At 44.2% G+C, this 15,686-nt stretch overlaps 1 protein-coding gene across 6 annotated transcripts in view; it reads right to left on the minus strand.

The window, feature by feature from the left end:
• The window catches only part of USP7 (ubiquitin specific peptidase 7), an 86,327-nt gene that overhangs the window by 16,351 nt on the left and 54,290 nt on the right, over positions 1–15,686 (minus strand). For 4 of the 6 annotated variants that reach the window (XM_078600610.1, XM_078600600.1, XM_078600582.1 and 1 more), the window contains 7 exons: positions 15,162–15,229; positions 13,467–13,567; positions 10,877–11,027; positions 9,840–9,907; positions 7,601–7,709; positions 4,726–4,803; positions 3,365–3,465 (listed from right to left, as the gene is read on the minus strand). In XM_078600610.1, coding sequence (XP_078456736.1) covers positions 3,365–3,465; positions 4,726–4,803; positions 7,601–7,709; positions 9,840–9,907; positions 10,877–11,027; positions 13,467–13,567; positions 15,162–15,229 — 676 coding nt within the window. The remainder of the gene's footprint in view (positions 1–3,364; positions 3,466–4,725; positions 4,804–7,600; positions 7,710–9,839; positions 9,908–10,876; positions 11,028–13,466; positions 13,568–15,161; positions 15,230–15,686) is intronic. The other 2 variants (XM_078600591.1, XM_078600573.1) reach the window with 1 other exon arrangement.

A 15,686-nucleotide genomic window follows, 5' to 3' on the forward strand; every position in this document is an offset into this window, starting at 1 on the left:
ACTGGTCACAAAAAACCCTGCCCCTTGATGGCCCGCACTGCCTCTCACACAACAGATCCATCTCTACGCGGTCCACCAACTCCAACCTCTGCAACACACACATTCCTTGAGCAAAAGCAGAGAAACGCACAAGCTACGCAAGCAGCCTCAGCGATGCTTGCTGTACGAGAGGGGGGGAGCACGCCGGCGACGATTACAACTGACAAAACAATGTGCGGGTCCCCCACCCCGGTTACGGGCGAACTCTATATAATTAGCACGCAAGCAAAGCTTGACGCTTTTTAACACTGCAATTAACTATAATGGTGAAATAGCAAACGGCCGTTTCAACATTTTTTTTGTATTATCGTTAATGTTCTCAAGCAGGCCCCTTGTCCCTTTTTAAACTTCTGCTGCAATGACATGACCCAGCAATGTGCTAGCACAATGAGAACGCAAGTCAACAGGAAGGCATGACAGAGGATGGCTCTGTGGAATAGGCCCAACCCAGCGGACAGCATTTCCCCCCACCACCCCCCGTCCCTCCCCCCCACCACCATGAACAAGAGCTGCTTCCCATTCCTAGAATAAAGGCTAAAATTATAATACAAATGGAAATAGGCCACATCCACAAATTGTAAAGTTTGGCAAGTGAAACGGGCGAAGTGTTAAACCATCCTAGCAAGACAAATCAAATTCACAAACCTGTCGTTTTATAGTAATAATAATGAGAAACCCCAACCCTTCAAAACTGTAATTACGCACTTTCTGGGTGTTTATTTGTTGTGCACAGTCCCCGAGTTACGGAAGGGTTAGGGTTCCCGAGAACGACCCGTAACCCGAATTTTCCGTATGTCGGAAACTGAACAATTTCCCCCCAAAATAAAAATTCCATTTACTTTAATCCTAGCGAAGCTCGCTCCACGGAATTAATTCGCAACCCCACCACGCTGCACCACTTGCCCTTACGTAACTAACGCAAACATTTGTGTGTGTAGAATTTTTTTTAACATGATTTATGGGAGCATTTCTGTAAGGTTCGATTTCCGTAAGTCGGGTCTTCCGCAACCCGGGGACTGTCTGCAATCATGCTGAACAGAAAGCTTGAGACAGACTGCTTGTGTAGAGCCATATCATTGGAATCAAATCTAACTGCACAATCCTCTAAAATTAAAGTGATCCCCAGCTCAAAAACTCTTCTGACCGAGCGATTGATGTCACGTAACGCTCAGTGAGCGGATGGCAACGCTCCTTCTCGATTATGAACATGACCGATACCGGGGATTTGATACAACTCAACTCACGTGGGCTCTGTGCTGTACCGACAATACACCGCAGCTGCATCGATGCCTTTTATACGAAGGCATAAAACATTACTGCAACGTTTTAAATAATACTATACTTATTTTTAGTGTCGAGTAAACAGTCACGAGATTTGTCTATTTGGCGTTTGAACATCTTAACACCTCCCGTGTTATTGCCAGAAGGACTAAAAGCCTATTTTTATCTCCTCATTTTGACATTGGCAATAAAGATTCGATAGATATAATTGCTCAATCCGAGCTATTCATGCTTTGATAATTGCATTGCCTTAGCACCGTTTGCATTTTGGCATTCTCTGGTCTAACACCAGTGAGACGAGGCCGTCTCTGGTGTAGGCCAATCAGTTTCAAAGACAATGCACACATTATGACATTATGAGAGCAAGTTTGTGTGCATGTTTCGCCATAAGCAGGTGTGGTCAATGCAGACTTGCAATAGGCAGGTGTCTATTTTATGTGTCAACATCTTAACACCTCGTGTTATTTGCCAGAAAGGGGAAACCTATTCGTCTTATTTAATCATTCTGATAATGGCAAAAAAGGTCCCGTAGATTTGTCATGCATCCTCAAATGTGTGTTCATACAAACATCTCACAACGCACACGTCTGTGCCCTCATTCCCCTGGAGTAGAGAGAACATGAACACCAACCACTCTGCAGAGAAGTCAACAGTGGTTGTCCGATGTACGTGTGTATGTTGAACTTCCTTCGCACCGTACGCAGCCAACACAGCCAACCACGCGGACAAGGACAACAAACTAAACACAAAAACCACTGGCTCTGGGAAAATCAACAAGACAGCACCACCCTTGAGCTCATCAGGGTAAGAACACTGACCCCCCCCCCCACGGCTACTGACTGTATCTGCGCTTTTTAAAATATATATAAAAACACACTTGCAGAATATTACAAGCGTGCAAAACAAACAAAGGGTAGAACGGCAGCGGTGAGTAAAGATGTGACATCACACAAGAACAAATAAGTCAACAGTGTTCGTTTTTGACGCTGGTGAACTCTTTTGCCCCCTTGCAACATTTAAGTGTGAATTCTTCGTGACTTTGACAAGACAGATTTAGCAATAGAGTGGATTATGCAAAATACAGATCAAGGTTTTTGAGTATTGGAAAGCTCATCCGGAATAATGGTATTTCCCAAAACACTCGTGAAAACAGCCATTAGTCATCAGCTCCTGACTGATGCCATGTGTCCACCTCCCAATGCTCGTTGATGTGTGTAAGACATTATCGAAGCACCGCATAAGGCTGTGAAGAGGATGCTAGACACGGTGCAATCGAAAATTATGAAAAATAATAATAGGTTTTAGCCTTTCTGACAACAAAACAGGTGTGAAGATGTTCAAACGCCAAATAGAAACCTTTTGCAAGGCACAACATCCGCATTAACCACACGTACTTGCGGCATGTTTGTTTGCATGTTTTGCCACATTAAGTGGTGAATGCAGAATTGATGCTATGCAAAAGATGTCTATTTGGTGTTTAAGCATCTTAACCGCTTCTGTTTTATTGCCAGAAAGGGTAAAAAAAAACCTCTTCTGATGTTTTATAATTTTTGATTCTGGAAAAAATGTCCCATAGATACCGTGGGTCTCAATCACAAAAGTAGGCCACAGTTTCAACATCGTAGCCCAAATCCGAGATTTAAAAATGTAGCCAACTAAAATGCAAAGTGTGAGTAACCATCTCCACAGCAACAGCCACCGACATTACACTTGAAAACATAACATTACGACTCTAAACAGGGCCTCACCTTGTCAAGCCAAAAGTCACGAAGGCTCAGACTCTCCAAAGGCAATTAGCATGCTTGTGCTAATCCGTGCTTTATACTTATAAAATGGCAAACTGTGATCACCATTACAAGTGTGTGGGTCCAACTATGCCACTGAGTGCACTCGGAGGGGGATTTTTGGAATTCCATTAAATAGCACAAATAGGACTGGTGGAGAGTGGGAGAAGCAGGACTTGTGTAGAGTGGTACAAACAGGACTTGGTGGAGAGTGGCACAAACAGGACTGGTGGAGAGCGTTACACAATTGGGGTAGCGACCTGAGTTTGCCGGAGCTGGTCTCCGAGAGGGTGACCGTCTTCTTGCACTCCTCGAGCAGGTCCTGCACACAGCCGTGCTTGTCCGGGTAGAGCGTGATCTCCTGCGGGGCAGGAAACTCAGCCGTCACTCTAAAACTAAACAATTTTTTTATTTTGCCAGGTAAGGCCCACTGAGCTATATAGCTCTCTTTCAGAAGCAACCTGGCTATCACAAATGAGGGCTCAACGAAGCGGCTTATCAGCCAGAAACTTATAACAGACAAATACTCTAACTGTATGTTGATTTCCAAATGTGGGGGGAAAAACGGGAGGACCCAGAGAAAAATCTACATGACTACAGGGAGAACACGCACACTCCAAATATACAGGTTAACTCCCTCGCCTGTTATACCTTCTGTATAACAGGCGAGGTAGTTAACATGGTCACCGTGGCGCCCGCCACTTGTCTGCCAGCCGTCTAACCCAGCCACACTCAAAACAGTCAATGTGCTTCCTACTCAAAAGAGCATTGATGCTGCTCATCTTCGATATACAGCCCTGAGCCAATGGTGGAAATTACACATTGTTATGGCAGGGGCGAGTCTACCCATAGGACAACCGCTGTCGACTAATAACCAAAGTGGTAAACATTTTATCATCCAGAGGGATGATGGTGGGGGGTGCACGACTGCGAGTGGCTTGCTCTAACGCCGAGCGACCCAGCAGGTACACGTAAGAATCAAGTAATGCATGCCAATTGCATATATGATAAATGTATTATAGCTTGAGGATAATGGAATCAACACCACATAACACGACACACTATATAGATGAGCACAAGAGAGTACTTCTTGAATGTAATCGTGGCACTGAATCTTGACGGTTAATTGTTAAGTGGCCCACCAATACTGGCTGTGACTCACAATCAGAGGTCGCAACCGGGTACCCGATACCCGTACCCTACCCGATACCCGGCTACCCGGCCGGGTACGGGTACGGGTACCTGTTTGCGACCCTGGTGCGGCCGGGTACGGGTAGGCCGTGAGTCACTGGTGAGTAACTGTTTGTCACTCATTTCCTAACGTCTTGTCTCTTCTCACAATTCAAGTTCCTAGAATCATCCCACCCGTGCCTGCAACATGTCTTCATCCCAGAGGTCGCAATCACGTACCCGATACCCGTACCCTACCCGTACCCGGCCGGGTACGGGTAGGGTACGGGTATGGCCGGGTACGGGTACCCGTTTGCGACCCTGGTGCGGCCGGGTACGGGTAAGGAATCAAAACCCATTTGCGACCTCTGCTCACAATCTGGGCACATGGGCTACAGTGAAACAGGGCGACTCGTTAAACGGTGGGCACGAGCAGAAGGTGCAAACTTACCTCTTCCACAAAGTTGCTTTTCAGCCAAACGCATTTGAAATTCTTTTTGTTTTCAAAGTCCGTTATCTTCATCTTAAGCTGCAGACACACCGTCACAAAGTCGCATTCTTTATTGTAACATCGGGTTAAGATTCAACGAGACAATGTTTCATCAAAGAACTAAAACAAAAGCACAATACTGGTTGCAGTAAAATTATAATGGATAGACTCAAGTACTGGGAACATCTGTCACTTTGAAAAATGAAATCAATACAAGACATGCACTACATCCTGAAATAATGTTCATATTTGTTTTTATAATACTCACAATCTCTATTCGAAAAGGCTACTACATGAGAATTATTGCACCTCTAAAAGGATGTACAATAAAGGAGAGTCAGGATCTCGGGTTCAACGGGAATATAAACGCGGTTGTATCTCACGAGCGCTTAAAAAAATATATAATGCGCAAATATAACGACAAGTTCGGAAAAAACAGGCATTTACATGGTAACATAATTCCCTCGAAATTTACAAACTTGCTATTCTCGAATCGCATCTGGAACCCTGCACGACTGCATCGAGAGAGAAAGTGATGAGATTAAGGGATTAGATTAAGTGATGTGATAAAGTGGTGAAATTAAGCGATGACGTGATGCAAACAAGTGATGAGATCATCACCATCGTTACTGCATCCTCCTACTGTACATCATCATCAACATAATTGAAGGTAAGTTAATTTATAAAGTATTATTTAATATTCTATGGTTCTTTCGGTAATGTCACGTGGATAGAAAAATAATAACAATAAAAATAATAGAATTATCACGACGTTTTGATCGCCATACAAACGGTCGTCATCAGGAACTGATGAATATGAATTCCTGCAGTCACAAAAGTGTTAAGTCATTATTATTTAATACTTTCATATTTACTTTATGTTTATTATAACGAATCTAAATGTTTTTGTGTCGTAATTTGCATTTATTTAATAGCATATTTACATATTTAAGGTAATTTTAAAACATTATCCGCTAAAAAATGCTATTCACAAGCATCTCCGGAACGTATCTTTTGCAAATAACGAGGGCATACTGTATACATTATCCGGATTATAAGATACACACCCACAACTTTTGTTTTAAAATCAGAAGGTGTATGTATGGAGAACTCCTTTCGCACCGTACGTAGCCAACTATACTACTCGGAAGTGCCCCTTATAATCTGGAGAATACGGTAATTAACTTTGTTTTCATACAAATCAGTAGCGTCACAACAGCCGGACTCTTTCACAGCTCATTTCGCAGCCATGGTGATGTAATGAGAACAGTGCTTACAAACTCTTCTATTCAGCAAGCGGAACGGAACATCCCTGACAAGTACTCTGCTGCCATGTCGTACGTACGTAGAGCTTATTTTGCACAACGTACGCAGCCAACCGTGCTTATCGGAAGTGCGGTTGAACGTTATCAAAATTGGGAGTCATAATCGTCACTCCCTCACGACTAAGTAAGCCAACACTGGCATTTCAGCCGACATGCATGTTCGAGGATGTGCTGTATATCTGCTTTTGCAGTATCTAATTAGCCAAACACCCCCAACCGTTCATGACATTTCTTAAAGTCATGCCCGATTTTAATGATGAAACCCATACTTTGCAGAGGCAATTACATGGAAATCACACGGCCTGAAACTATTGATTCAAAATTTTCCAACCAATTATTAATTAATATTCTGAGTGCACATGACCACGTGCTGCATAAAAAGACCCGTGGCTTTCACAGCACGCACTGCCAGTCCGTGTGAGACCATGCCCAGCCGATACTTCACTGCCAAGAGCCAACGCACTATGGGTGGCATGTGTCCTCCGGTGGAAAATCACCAGGAATCCCGCTGCGTACGACAAAATTCCAGACCTCAAAGTGCTAGCATCAGCGATTGCCTTTTAAGTTATAAAACCCCATGGACTCAATGGTTTCTACATCTTTCAGGTCACACTACCTTCACCACTCTAGAGCCAAGGGTTTTTCATTGGGCATGCTCTGAAAATATGAGCTCATAAAAACCAAAAAAAATGTGAGTAGGTGGTACAGGGTGGTGGGATGTGTGTGCAGGGAACACGGCGGCTGGTCACAGATGGAGGCATCTGAATTGCGCCCAGAAGCCGGAGGGCCAAGGGGAAGGCCTAAGCCCAGATGGTGTTGGTGATGAGGTGGTGAGAGCGATCCCATGGAGGTTGTACGTCCCCCCCCACTGTGCTACGGCTGTGGGATCTAGCATAGAGGAACAGAAGTGCAGTTTTATACAAGGGCACCAGGGTGGCAAAATGTTAACTACCTCACCTGGTATACAGGAGGTCATGGGTTCGATCCCGACCCCATCGCCTGCTGCTGATTTTATTTGGAGTTTGCATGTTCTGTTCTTCCCGTGGTGGCCTGGATTTTTCTCCAGATTCTTCCGTTTGTCCCTTCGCATTTAAAATCAACATGCGTCTACAGTATTTGTCTGCGATAAGTTTACAGATGATAAGCGATTTCGTTGAGCTATCATTTGTGATCGCCAGGTCACTTTTGAAAAAGAGCTACATAGCTCAGCGGGCCTTACCTGGTAAAATGAAAATAAACTAAATAAATAAAATATGAAATATTGACATCACCTCTTGAGATCGACCGACGTTAAACTGAAGACGTAAAAAATAATAAGAACGTACATTCGGCTCAACAGTTAAATTGTTATGAAATTGAAAGCCAGGCCACGAATATGTGCGGAAGGCGGGGCCACTCGCTGCTGAAGGCCTGGGGCTGTTGTGGTGGAGTGCGGAGCGCACGGCGTTTGCTGCCGAGCGACTGGGAAGCCGGTTCTACCCGCGTAGCCCCCCCTCCCCCCCTCCCAATACCTGTTGATAATAGAGCTTCTTGGGTTGCCTGGGCTTGAAGTACTGCAGCAGGTCTCGCAGGGTGCCCTCGTAGGTGTGTCGCAGCGGGTTTCCAGGCCCATCCCTGTAGCTACAAAGAACAGATCTGATAAACAGCTTGCTGTCCACCCCCCCTCACGCCGTCCAAAGGGCTCCCGCGCACGCGACGGCAGGCGCGACGGTGGAGCGGAATTGCAGACAAACTGGCGAGGAGGCAATTATCCAGCAGCTAAGACAACTTCTACCGGCAACTTCTTTTAGACCTTCACCAACCACTGAACCAGAAACTAAGGCTGCGCTCATAACGACGCATTAGACAAGGCTGCACGATCTGTTGGCTGGTTTCTCAACGGTTTGGTTATTATAAAACGTCCGTCTCAAAAATGTGTGTGCAAGGATTTATTTAAAAGCCACCACTGCGACTAAGCATGAGGCAATTTACACTCGAAGTTACACCAATCAAAAAAATAAGAACTTGCCAGTGTATTTCACGTGATATTTTTTAAAAGTTTATATAATCGGTGTATAGATTCCAGGCAGATTTCTACACTGCAGGATTGTGAGGGATGGGGGGTCACCAGTGGGTGGACCGTGACTGATGATGATGAAGATATTATTTTACAAATCATACCAATGCACATTTAAGGAATTCATGTCAATTTAGCGCTCCTGCGTTTTGCACTACAGAAACTACTGGGCTGCTTAAACAGCTGGGACAAGTTTGCACTTCATGTTCATGTGTTAACCGGATGGGTGTAAATACAGTCTATTCTGCTATAACGTTCGTTTTCATAACACAAATTGGATATGACGCCATTAATGTATGAGGGAACACATTTTTTTCTAACGCGGACGCGAACTGGATATAACGCGATTGAGTGCACGGAACTACGTCTTGTGAGTAGGAATAAGCGGTTGTATGGTTGCCTTGGCATAGCATCACACAAGGCAGGGGAGATGATACTGGATGCTTCTAGATGTTACCCAGCCTGCATACGCATCTCACGTGTCATCGCGGACCTTGCTTTATCCTATATTATCACGTAATTTTTACATAACGCGCTGTTCTTCAGGAACGCAACTACTTCCACGTTATAGGAGAGCAGTGAACAACATGGACATCCTGCAGCAGGCCGATACATAAACCAATGCACACTCCGGAGCAGTGGTTCTCAACCGGGGATTCGCAGACCCCTGAGGGTATGTGTCAATGACCCAGAAAGTACACATGAGGTGATTTATAAATGTGTGAAATTACATCATACATGAGTCACTGGTGAATAATCATGTATGAATCTGCCAATATAATATAACTACGATAACATTTGAAGCCATATGGTAACCTATAATTATGTAAAAGGCCTTTCTAAACTCACTGATCATAAACAAGGTGGTTTCCAAGAGGAACTAAGCGATCGCGAACAAATTATGTCATGAATGCAGAGTGTCCTTAGAATTTTTTTGTATTCGCTTGCAGTTACTCGCAGCGAGTTAGGGATACCTCACAAAATGGACAATTGGTTAAAATACTGATGTTCGTTATTCATACATTTATTTCTCAGAACCACGTTGAGTTAGGCAAGGGGAGGTACCTGGATGAAACAAAAATCAACAAGGGGTACATGCAGTAGCCAAACAAAGTTGAGAATATAAGAGGTTTTTGGGTTAGATTGAGAAAAAATATAAGCCTCTATATAAGGAACGAAACAGGTGGACTTCTCCACAAATCTGGCTGTGGTCTGATGAAGCTAGTTGTAATTACTGGCGAAACGTCGTACTCAGATTGTAAATGTTGTGGCTTGGCTCTCCAACACACCGGTGTTGCTGTACTAGTGACGAATTGGCCACGTTCTCTTTACGTGACAACCCTTACTAGTTGACTGCGTCGGGTGGTGGCTGGTTTAACGACACATTTATATATTTACGCGATCGAACCCAAAAAACCTCTATTATGGATAAGCGTGTCGTTAAACCCGGCACCACCCGACCACAGCCAATTAGTAAGGTTCTTCGCATGAACAAACTCATGCCATTTCGTTACTAGCTCAGCACAGTCCACTCGCCACTTCTCCGGGAGAATAGATTGAGGCCAGAGGGAGCGGACTGCAGCAAGACGAGGCTCGTCAGGTTGGTGGGTGGGGAGCGCAGCCTTCCCCGGCGTGCCCTGGTGAGCAACGGGCGCCACCCACTGACCGCACGTCGCCAATACCACAGCACGTACCCTTGCGATTTGAAGAACTGGAGCAGCATGGGGTCGGTGTTGAGCCTCTGCGCTACCGTCTTTGCCACCTGAAGAACGATAGACACACAAGGTGTGGCAGGTGTCTTGCGCGTGATACGTATGTACGCATGTTGAACAACGCTTCGCACCGAAACGGTGCTAATCGGTGTTACATGGGTGTCTGTCACGCATGATTCACGGGTGTCTCTGTCACTCATGATGAACAGGTGTCTCTGTCACACATGACACACAGGTGTCTCGGGTGTCTCACAGATGTGCACAGAAGAGACCCAGAGCAGAGGGCGTACATGAGTGTGAGGCCTTTTTAAACACCACAGGAGTAAATAAACACAATTAACTGTAGAGCCTGGCCTCTCGGTCATGAAGAGTTCAATGGAAACCCGTCATCCTATTTCAAGGATTGTCCCAGGCTCTGTCTGTGACCGTTGTAAACATTATTTCTCTGAGGTGTTCCTAATTTTATTTTGATGTTAACTACCTGGCCTGGTACACAGGAGGTCGTGGGTTCGATCCGGACCCTGACGCTTGCCTGTATATTTGAAGTTTGCGTGTTCTCCTCGTGCTTGTGTCGATTTTTCTCTGGGTCCTTCGGTTATTTCCCTTACCCCATTTAGCAACACACATTTAGAGTATTTGGCTACTGTACATTTTTATACAAGCCACTTTGTTGAGCTATCGTTTGTGGCAATGTCACTTCTGAAAAAGAGATATATATAATAGCACAGTGGACTTTAGCTGGTAAAATAAAAAGTTTACTTTGTAGATTAGAATGGCAAAAAGCAGCTCTGGGTTCCAAATGCCAATGGGCCCATCGTAACAAATCTCCATTAAAATAGATATTCCACTCGGTGCCTCTATAATGGTCTACCCTGTGAGACTGCTCCCCCCTATTTGATATTTAACATGAGGCACACGAACCTCAAAGGTGGATTCCTACCAGAGATAACTTATAGGACGTAAGTCTAAGAGGGCGAGAAATGCTGGCCCGGGCTACGTCACAGGCATGGCAACGTTACCTGGAAGTAGGTCATCCTGTTTGAGAGTGTGACGACAAAGCCGGGGTCGTTGGGGATGGTTTTGTCGCAAAAGGTGACGTCCACACGGTGGTACAGGTCGTGGAAGTAGTCCCTGGCGGTTGGGAGCTCGCTCGTGTTGTCAGGATCGTCCCTGTGTCATTGGTGGCACAGGACACAACGTGCTCTCAGTAAGCACACTTGTTCAATGGACAGCCCTTGTTCTCCTTCACACGAATTCTGCGGAGGCACCTTTGCGAATATTCAGACAATGACCCTCGTTTGTGATTCATTGAAGGTTCATTCTGCAACTTCACATCAAAGACAAAGATCCCCCGTATAGCCTTAACAGACTGTTGGGGCAAGTGCTGTTAAGCAAGCACCAATGAAGGCCTGGTACGGCATACTCGGGGGTTGATGGCTGGCACCACACCTGGCCGCCTTTGTCTCCCTAGTGGCGATGTTTACACACTGCACCAGGTACTCATTTGAGGCCGAGTCGACCTAGGGGAGGCCCAGGACCGGTTCAGATAATCGTCACTGGTTTTGGCCGTGAGCTGGAATCGAACTCGGGTGGCCGGGTTCGTAGTGCAGCACGCTAACCGCTACACCACCGCTCCCCACTTCACAACAGGCATTGGCACACACCCATGCCCAAGCCATGCCTGATACAAATTTGAAATAAAAACTACACTTTCTCAACGTAACGAAAATATAACACACTTTACAAATGTAAGCGTTTATCACTAGATGAAGCCATCATGTTTCACATTTCTACATAAATAACACACTATTGTCCAGTGAAATAAATGTGAAGAGTTAATGTGAGAATAGCTTAGGTATTGCCCCTATATCCTGAAATTGATAGAACGTTCCAGAAAATATATGTTTTGGTATATGCACTGCCGGAGCAAGTACCAGAAAATATACTTTTTAAGGCAAACAGTAATAACCAAACAGTGACACGTTGCTCAATACAAATAAAATAAGGGATATGAAGATTTGAGTCACAAAAAATAAATATCACATGGTTTAGTTCAGCCCAGTGATCAGCTGAATCAGTGGCAGCTTCCACAGATGTCTGAGGATGTTTATTTTGCTGGCACTCAAAGTAATGTGTGGCTCTGGCCTTCACATTTTGCCTTGGCCTGCACACATTTTCAAATTATAAGGATCTCCATTGGCTCGAGAGGGGACGTTTGCTCGAGTGGTGTAAGATGATTGGTATGTCTCTCGACTGCCAAGCATCTTACACATGGGGCGCTGGTGGCTATGCTGCAGGTCTGTAATCCAGCACTGCTGAGGCAAGGGTTGGTGGGTCACACAAGTTTGTGAAACTCCCTACCCAAGTGCATATCATTGTCTCCATCTCCTGGCTCGTCATGGTATGGCAGTATAGCAAATGTGCTACTTTCCACCTGTACAGTAAAACCTTGGATTGCGAGCATAATTCGTTCTGGACACGTGTTTGTAATCCAAAGCACTTGTATATCAAAGCACTTGTATATCAGTTGTGATCACGTGACGCTCGGCAAACAAAGCGTATACACGTACTACTCGTATTGCAAGACCTCGCTCGTTCATCAAATAACAATTTATTTAAAAAAAAATAACCCGTAAAAACAAAGTTTTTCACTATAAATCCTTTATATGCGTGGCGGCTAGAGTCCTCTCGTCCTCTGGCTTGAGATGGCTGCCACCTATGGGTCAGATGATTACATGGCAGCATTAAGCAATTGGTAATTAAATAGAATTTATTTTTTCCTAAAAAGTGTAACATTTTAGAAAAAATGTTCACGAAAATAAATTGTCACGCACAACGAGTGTGCAAAATGTCAGCTCGATTGGATCACGGGAAGTGGGTTAAAAAACGACCGAAAGATTTGCACGGTCGTAAGCGCGCAAGCAAGCAAGTGAACTTCATATAAAGGATTAAAAAATTGCTCGTCTTGCAAAACACTCGCAGACCAAGTTACTCGCAATCCAAGGTTTTACTGTATTTCATCTGTACGGGGGATCGAGTGTTACCCCCCCCCTGGGTACTCCAGTGTCCACCTGCACGTATAAACTCATGAATGGAGCTGGACAAATATCCACAATATAGGACCACAGCGCTGGGGCATTTATTGGTGCTGGTTCCGACTGCATTCCCGCTTGTCTGCGGTTTCCCGCGTCCCTCGCTGGAAAATACAAAGTTAATTTATAATTTGATATAGCTAACTGCTAAGGGATCGGTGTACCTTACATTGGAATGTACTTCAATAGTAAGACGAAATCATGGGCTGGAACAGGACATGAAGCAAAGCAGGCTCTGATAATAATTTATACACTGCTGCTGTGTATAACGCTTGAAAAACATGATTATTAAACTCGGTTGAACCCTAACACAAACTTTTCAGGATAGATTGAGCGCTGGATCTCTGCGTCTCATGAAAACTAGACTTTGCCTGAGAACACTCACAGAGTTTTTAAATAGACATATTAATAAACACTTCACACATTTACTCCCGACTTTGAAAGATTTGAAGTCTTGTCGAAAGTGGAATGTCAGCGGGGTTTTGTGATTTTAGTCAAATGCAATGCGGGCACTAACTTCTGAAACACGATGATGTCTCCATCCATGAGCTCGTCCAGTGCCTTGTCCAGGCAAAAGTCGATCTCTTGAATGCGCTCAGTGAGATTTGGTTTAACTTCCTGTGGGGAAGAAAGGAAAGTGGTTCAGAGTCATTACGCGCCACACACAAAATTCCAACCCGTAACCACAACCAACTCGAGAAGCACAAGCCAAAGGATCAACAGTAAGAGTAGAACGCAGAACCAGGGATGACGTTTACAACGACTCAAGATTGTCAATGCACATCAAGTAAATTGTTTAAATTTTGACTTTAAACTTTCGTGACTGCAGGAATTCATATACTATGGTTCTTTCGGTAAAGTCACGTAAAGAGAAAAAATTATAACAATAAAATAATAATAAAATCGAAACGTCGTGATATTTTTGTATTTTTTTTTATTCACTTAATTTTTATTATTTTACTGCTATTTTTTCTCTCTACGTGACTTTACAAAAAGAACCATAGAATATAAATTAATTTAATTTCAGTTGTGTAACAAGCACAATGAATAAAAAAAACTCGCATTTGTCAATCACACTGTGTCCTTAAAAGGAACTTTGGAACAGGCAACATTTTGGGAAATGGCCCTTCTGCAATGGCACATAAAACTCACTTGTGTGCCATCAAGGGTCGTTGCCCGAAAGGTCACAGACTATGTAATTTTTCCTTTTAAAAAGGGAACCCCCCCCACCCCCAGTGGCAACTCTCCCCTGTGCAGCTCGACTCTAGCCTGCAAGTGGGCATTGGCCTGTCAGTAGGGGAGAGGGGGGGCAATGATCACTGTATGTAATCCACATTGAGCAATGTCATGTTTATAAAGGACATTTAACATGCAGTCGTGAGAGTTGGAATCGAACCCACGATCTCCTGTATATCAGGCGAGGTCGTTAACATCTCCACTCTTAGTTTTTTCGTTAAAGTCTTGTAGGTAAAAAATGAAATTAAAATTAATAAAAATAAAATAAGAAAAAATCACAACGTTTCGGAGGCAACACAAGTCTCCGTCATCAGGTGGGACCGCCACAGCCAGATTTGCTGTATCAAGTTAGGCGTCACTTGATACAGCAAAAACTTGATACAGCAAATCTGGCTGTGACGGTCCCACCTGATGACGGAGACTTGTGTTGCCTCCGAAACGTCGTGATTTTTTATTATTTTTTATTTCATTTTTAACCTACGTGACTTTACTGAAAAAACTAAGAGTATTAATCCTTGCAGTCACGATAGCTTCAAATCTAGAATCGTTAACATCTCGCCAACACAGCACCCCACTACAGAGCATGGCTTTTGACAGAACACGTGGTGGGCATAAAGTTTTCATTGCGAGACTGGCACTGATCTGGCAGTGAAAGGCTACGTGTGCACGTGGAGACTGCAAACACGCTCAAATTAAATTTAGATATAAATGAAATGAGATAGTCAGAGTATACACAGGGCTAGAATAACACACGAGTAAGTGACACTATTAAGGCATGACTTGGACAGAGCATGCCCTTCAAGTTATTTTACACCTAAGAAACACCAAGCTCAATTATGATTTAACAAAGTAGAGGCAGTCTGTATTTTACAATAGACTACTACGGATTTTCCGCTACTGTATTCTCCTTCGACACACACACACTGCAGTCAAGTGGCAATGCTGCGACAAAACAAATGGCAGAGGTGGCACTGACCTCATAGAGGATAAGGTTCGTTCCCTGTGGGAAGCCTGCTCTCTCACACATCACTGGCAGCAGATCTCCTGGCAGGGCAATTGGGGAGGGGGCGGGAGCACACAACAAAGTCGGCGTAAACACATTTTTGAAACCACAAAAAAATTGACAATTCCATAACTGCAAATACAATCTTCTGGATAACGTTATTTGTAATTTCCACAATCAGAAAGTTGCGAGTTTTCATCCTGGAGGTTGTGACTCAGCCCAGCATCCCTTCGGGGTAGATAAAATTAGTTCCACTTTGTGGGGAAGTCTAAAAACTCAACTATTTTTTATTTTACCAGGTAAGGCCCACTGAGCTATATAGGTATTTTTCAGAAGTGACCTGGCCACAAATGATAGCTCAACAAAGTGGCGTATCATGTGGAAATGTATAGCAGTAGGCAAATACTCTAAAAGCACGTTGATTCTTAATGGAGGGAAAAACCGGAGGACCCGGAGAAAAATCCACAAGGTCGCGGGGAGAGAGACATGCTAAGCTCC

This window comes from Lampetra planeri, chromosome 1 (genome assembly GCF_965212315.1).
Source record: "Lampetra planeri chromosome 1, kcLamPlan1.2.h2, whole genome shotgun sequence".
Classification (NCBI taxonomy): Eukaryota; Metazoa; Chordata; class Hyperoartia; order Petromyzontiformes; family Petromyzontidae; genus Lampetra; species Lampetra planeri.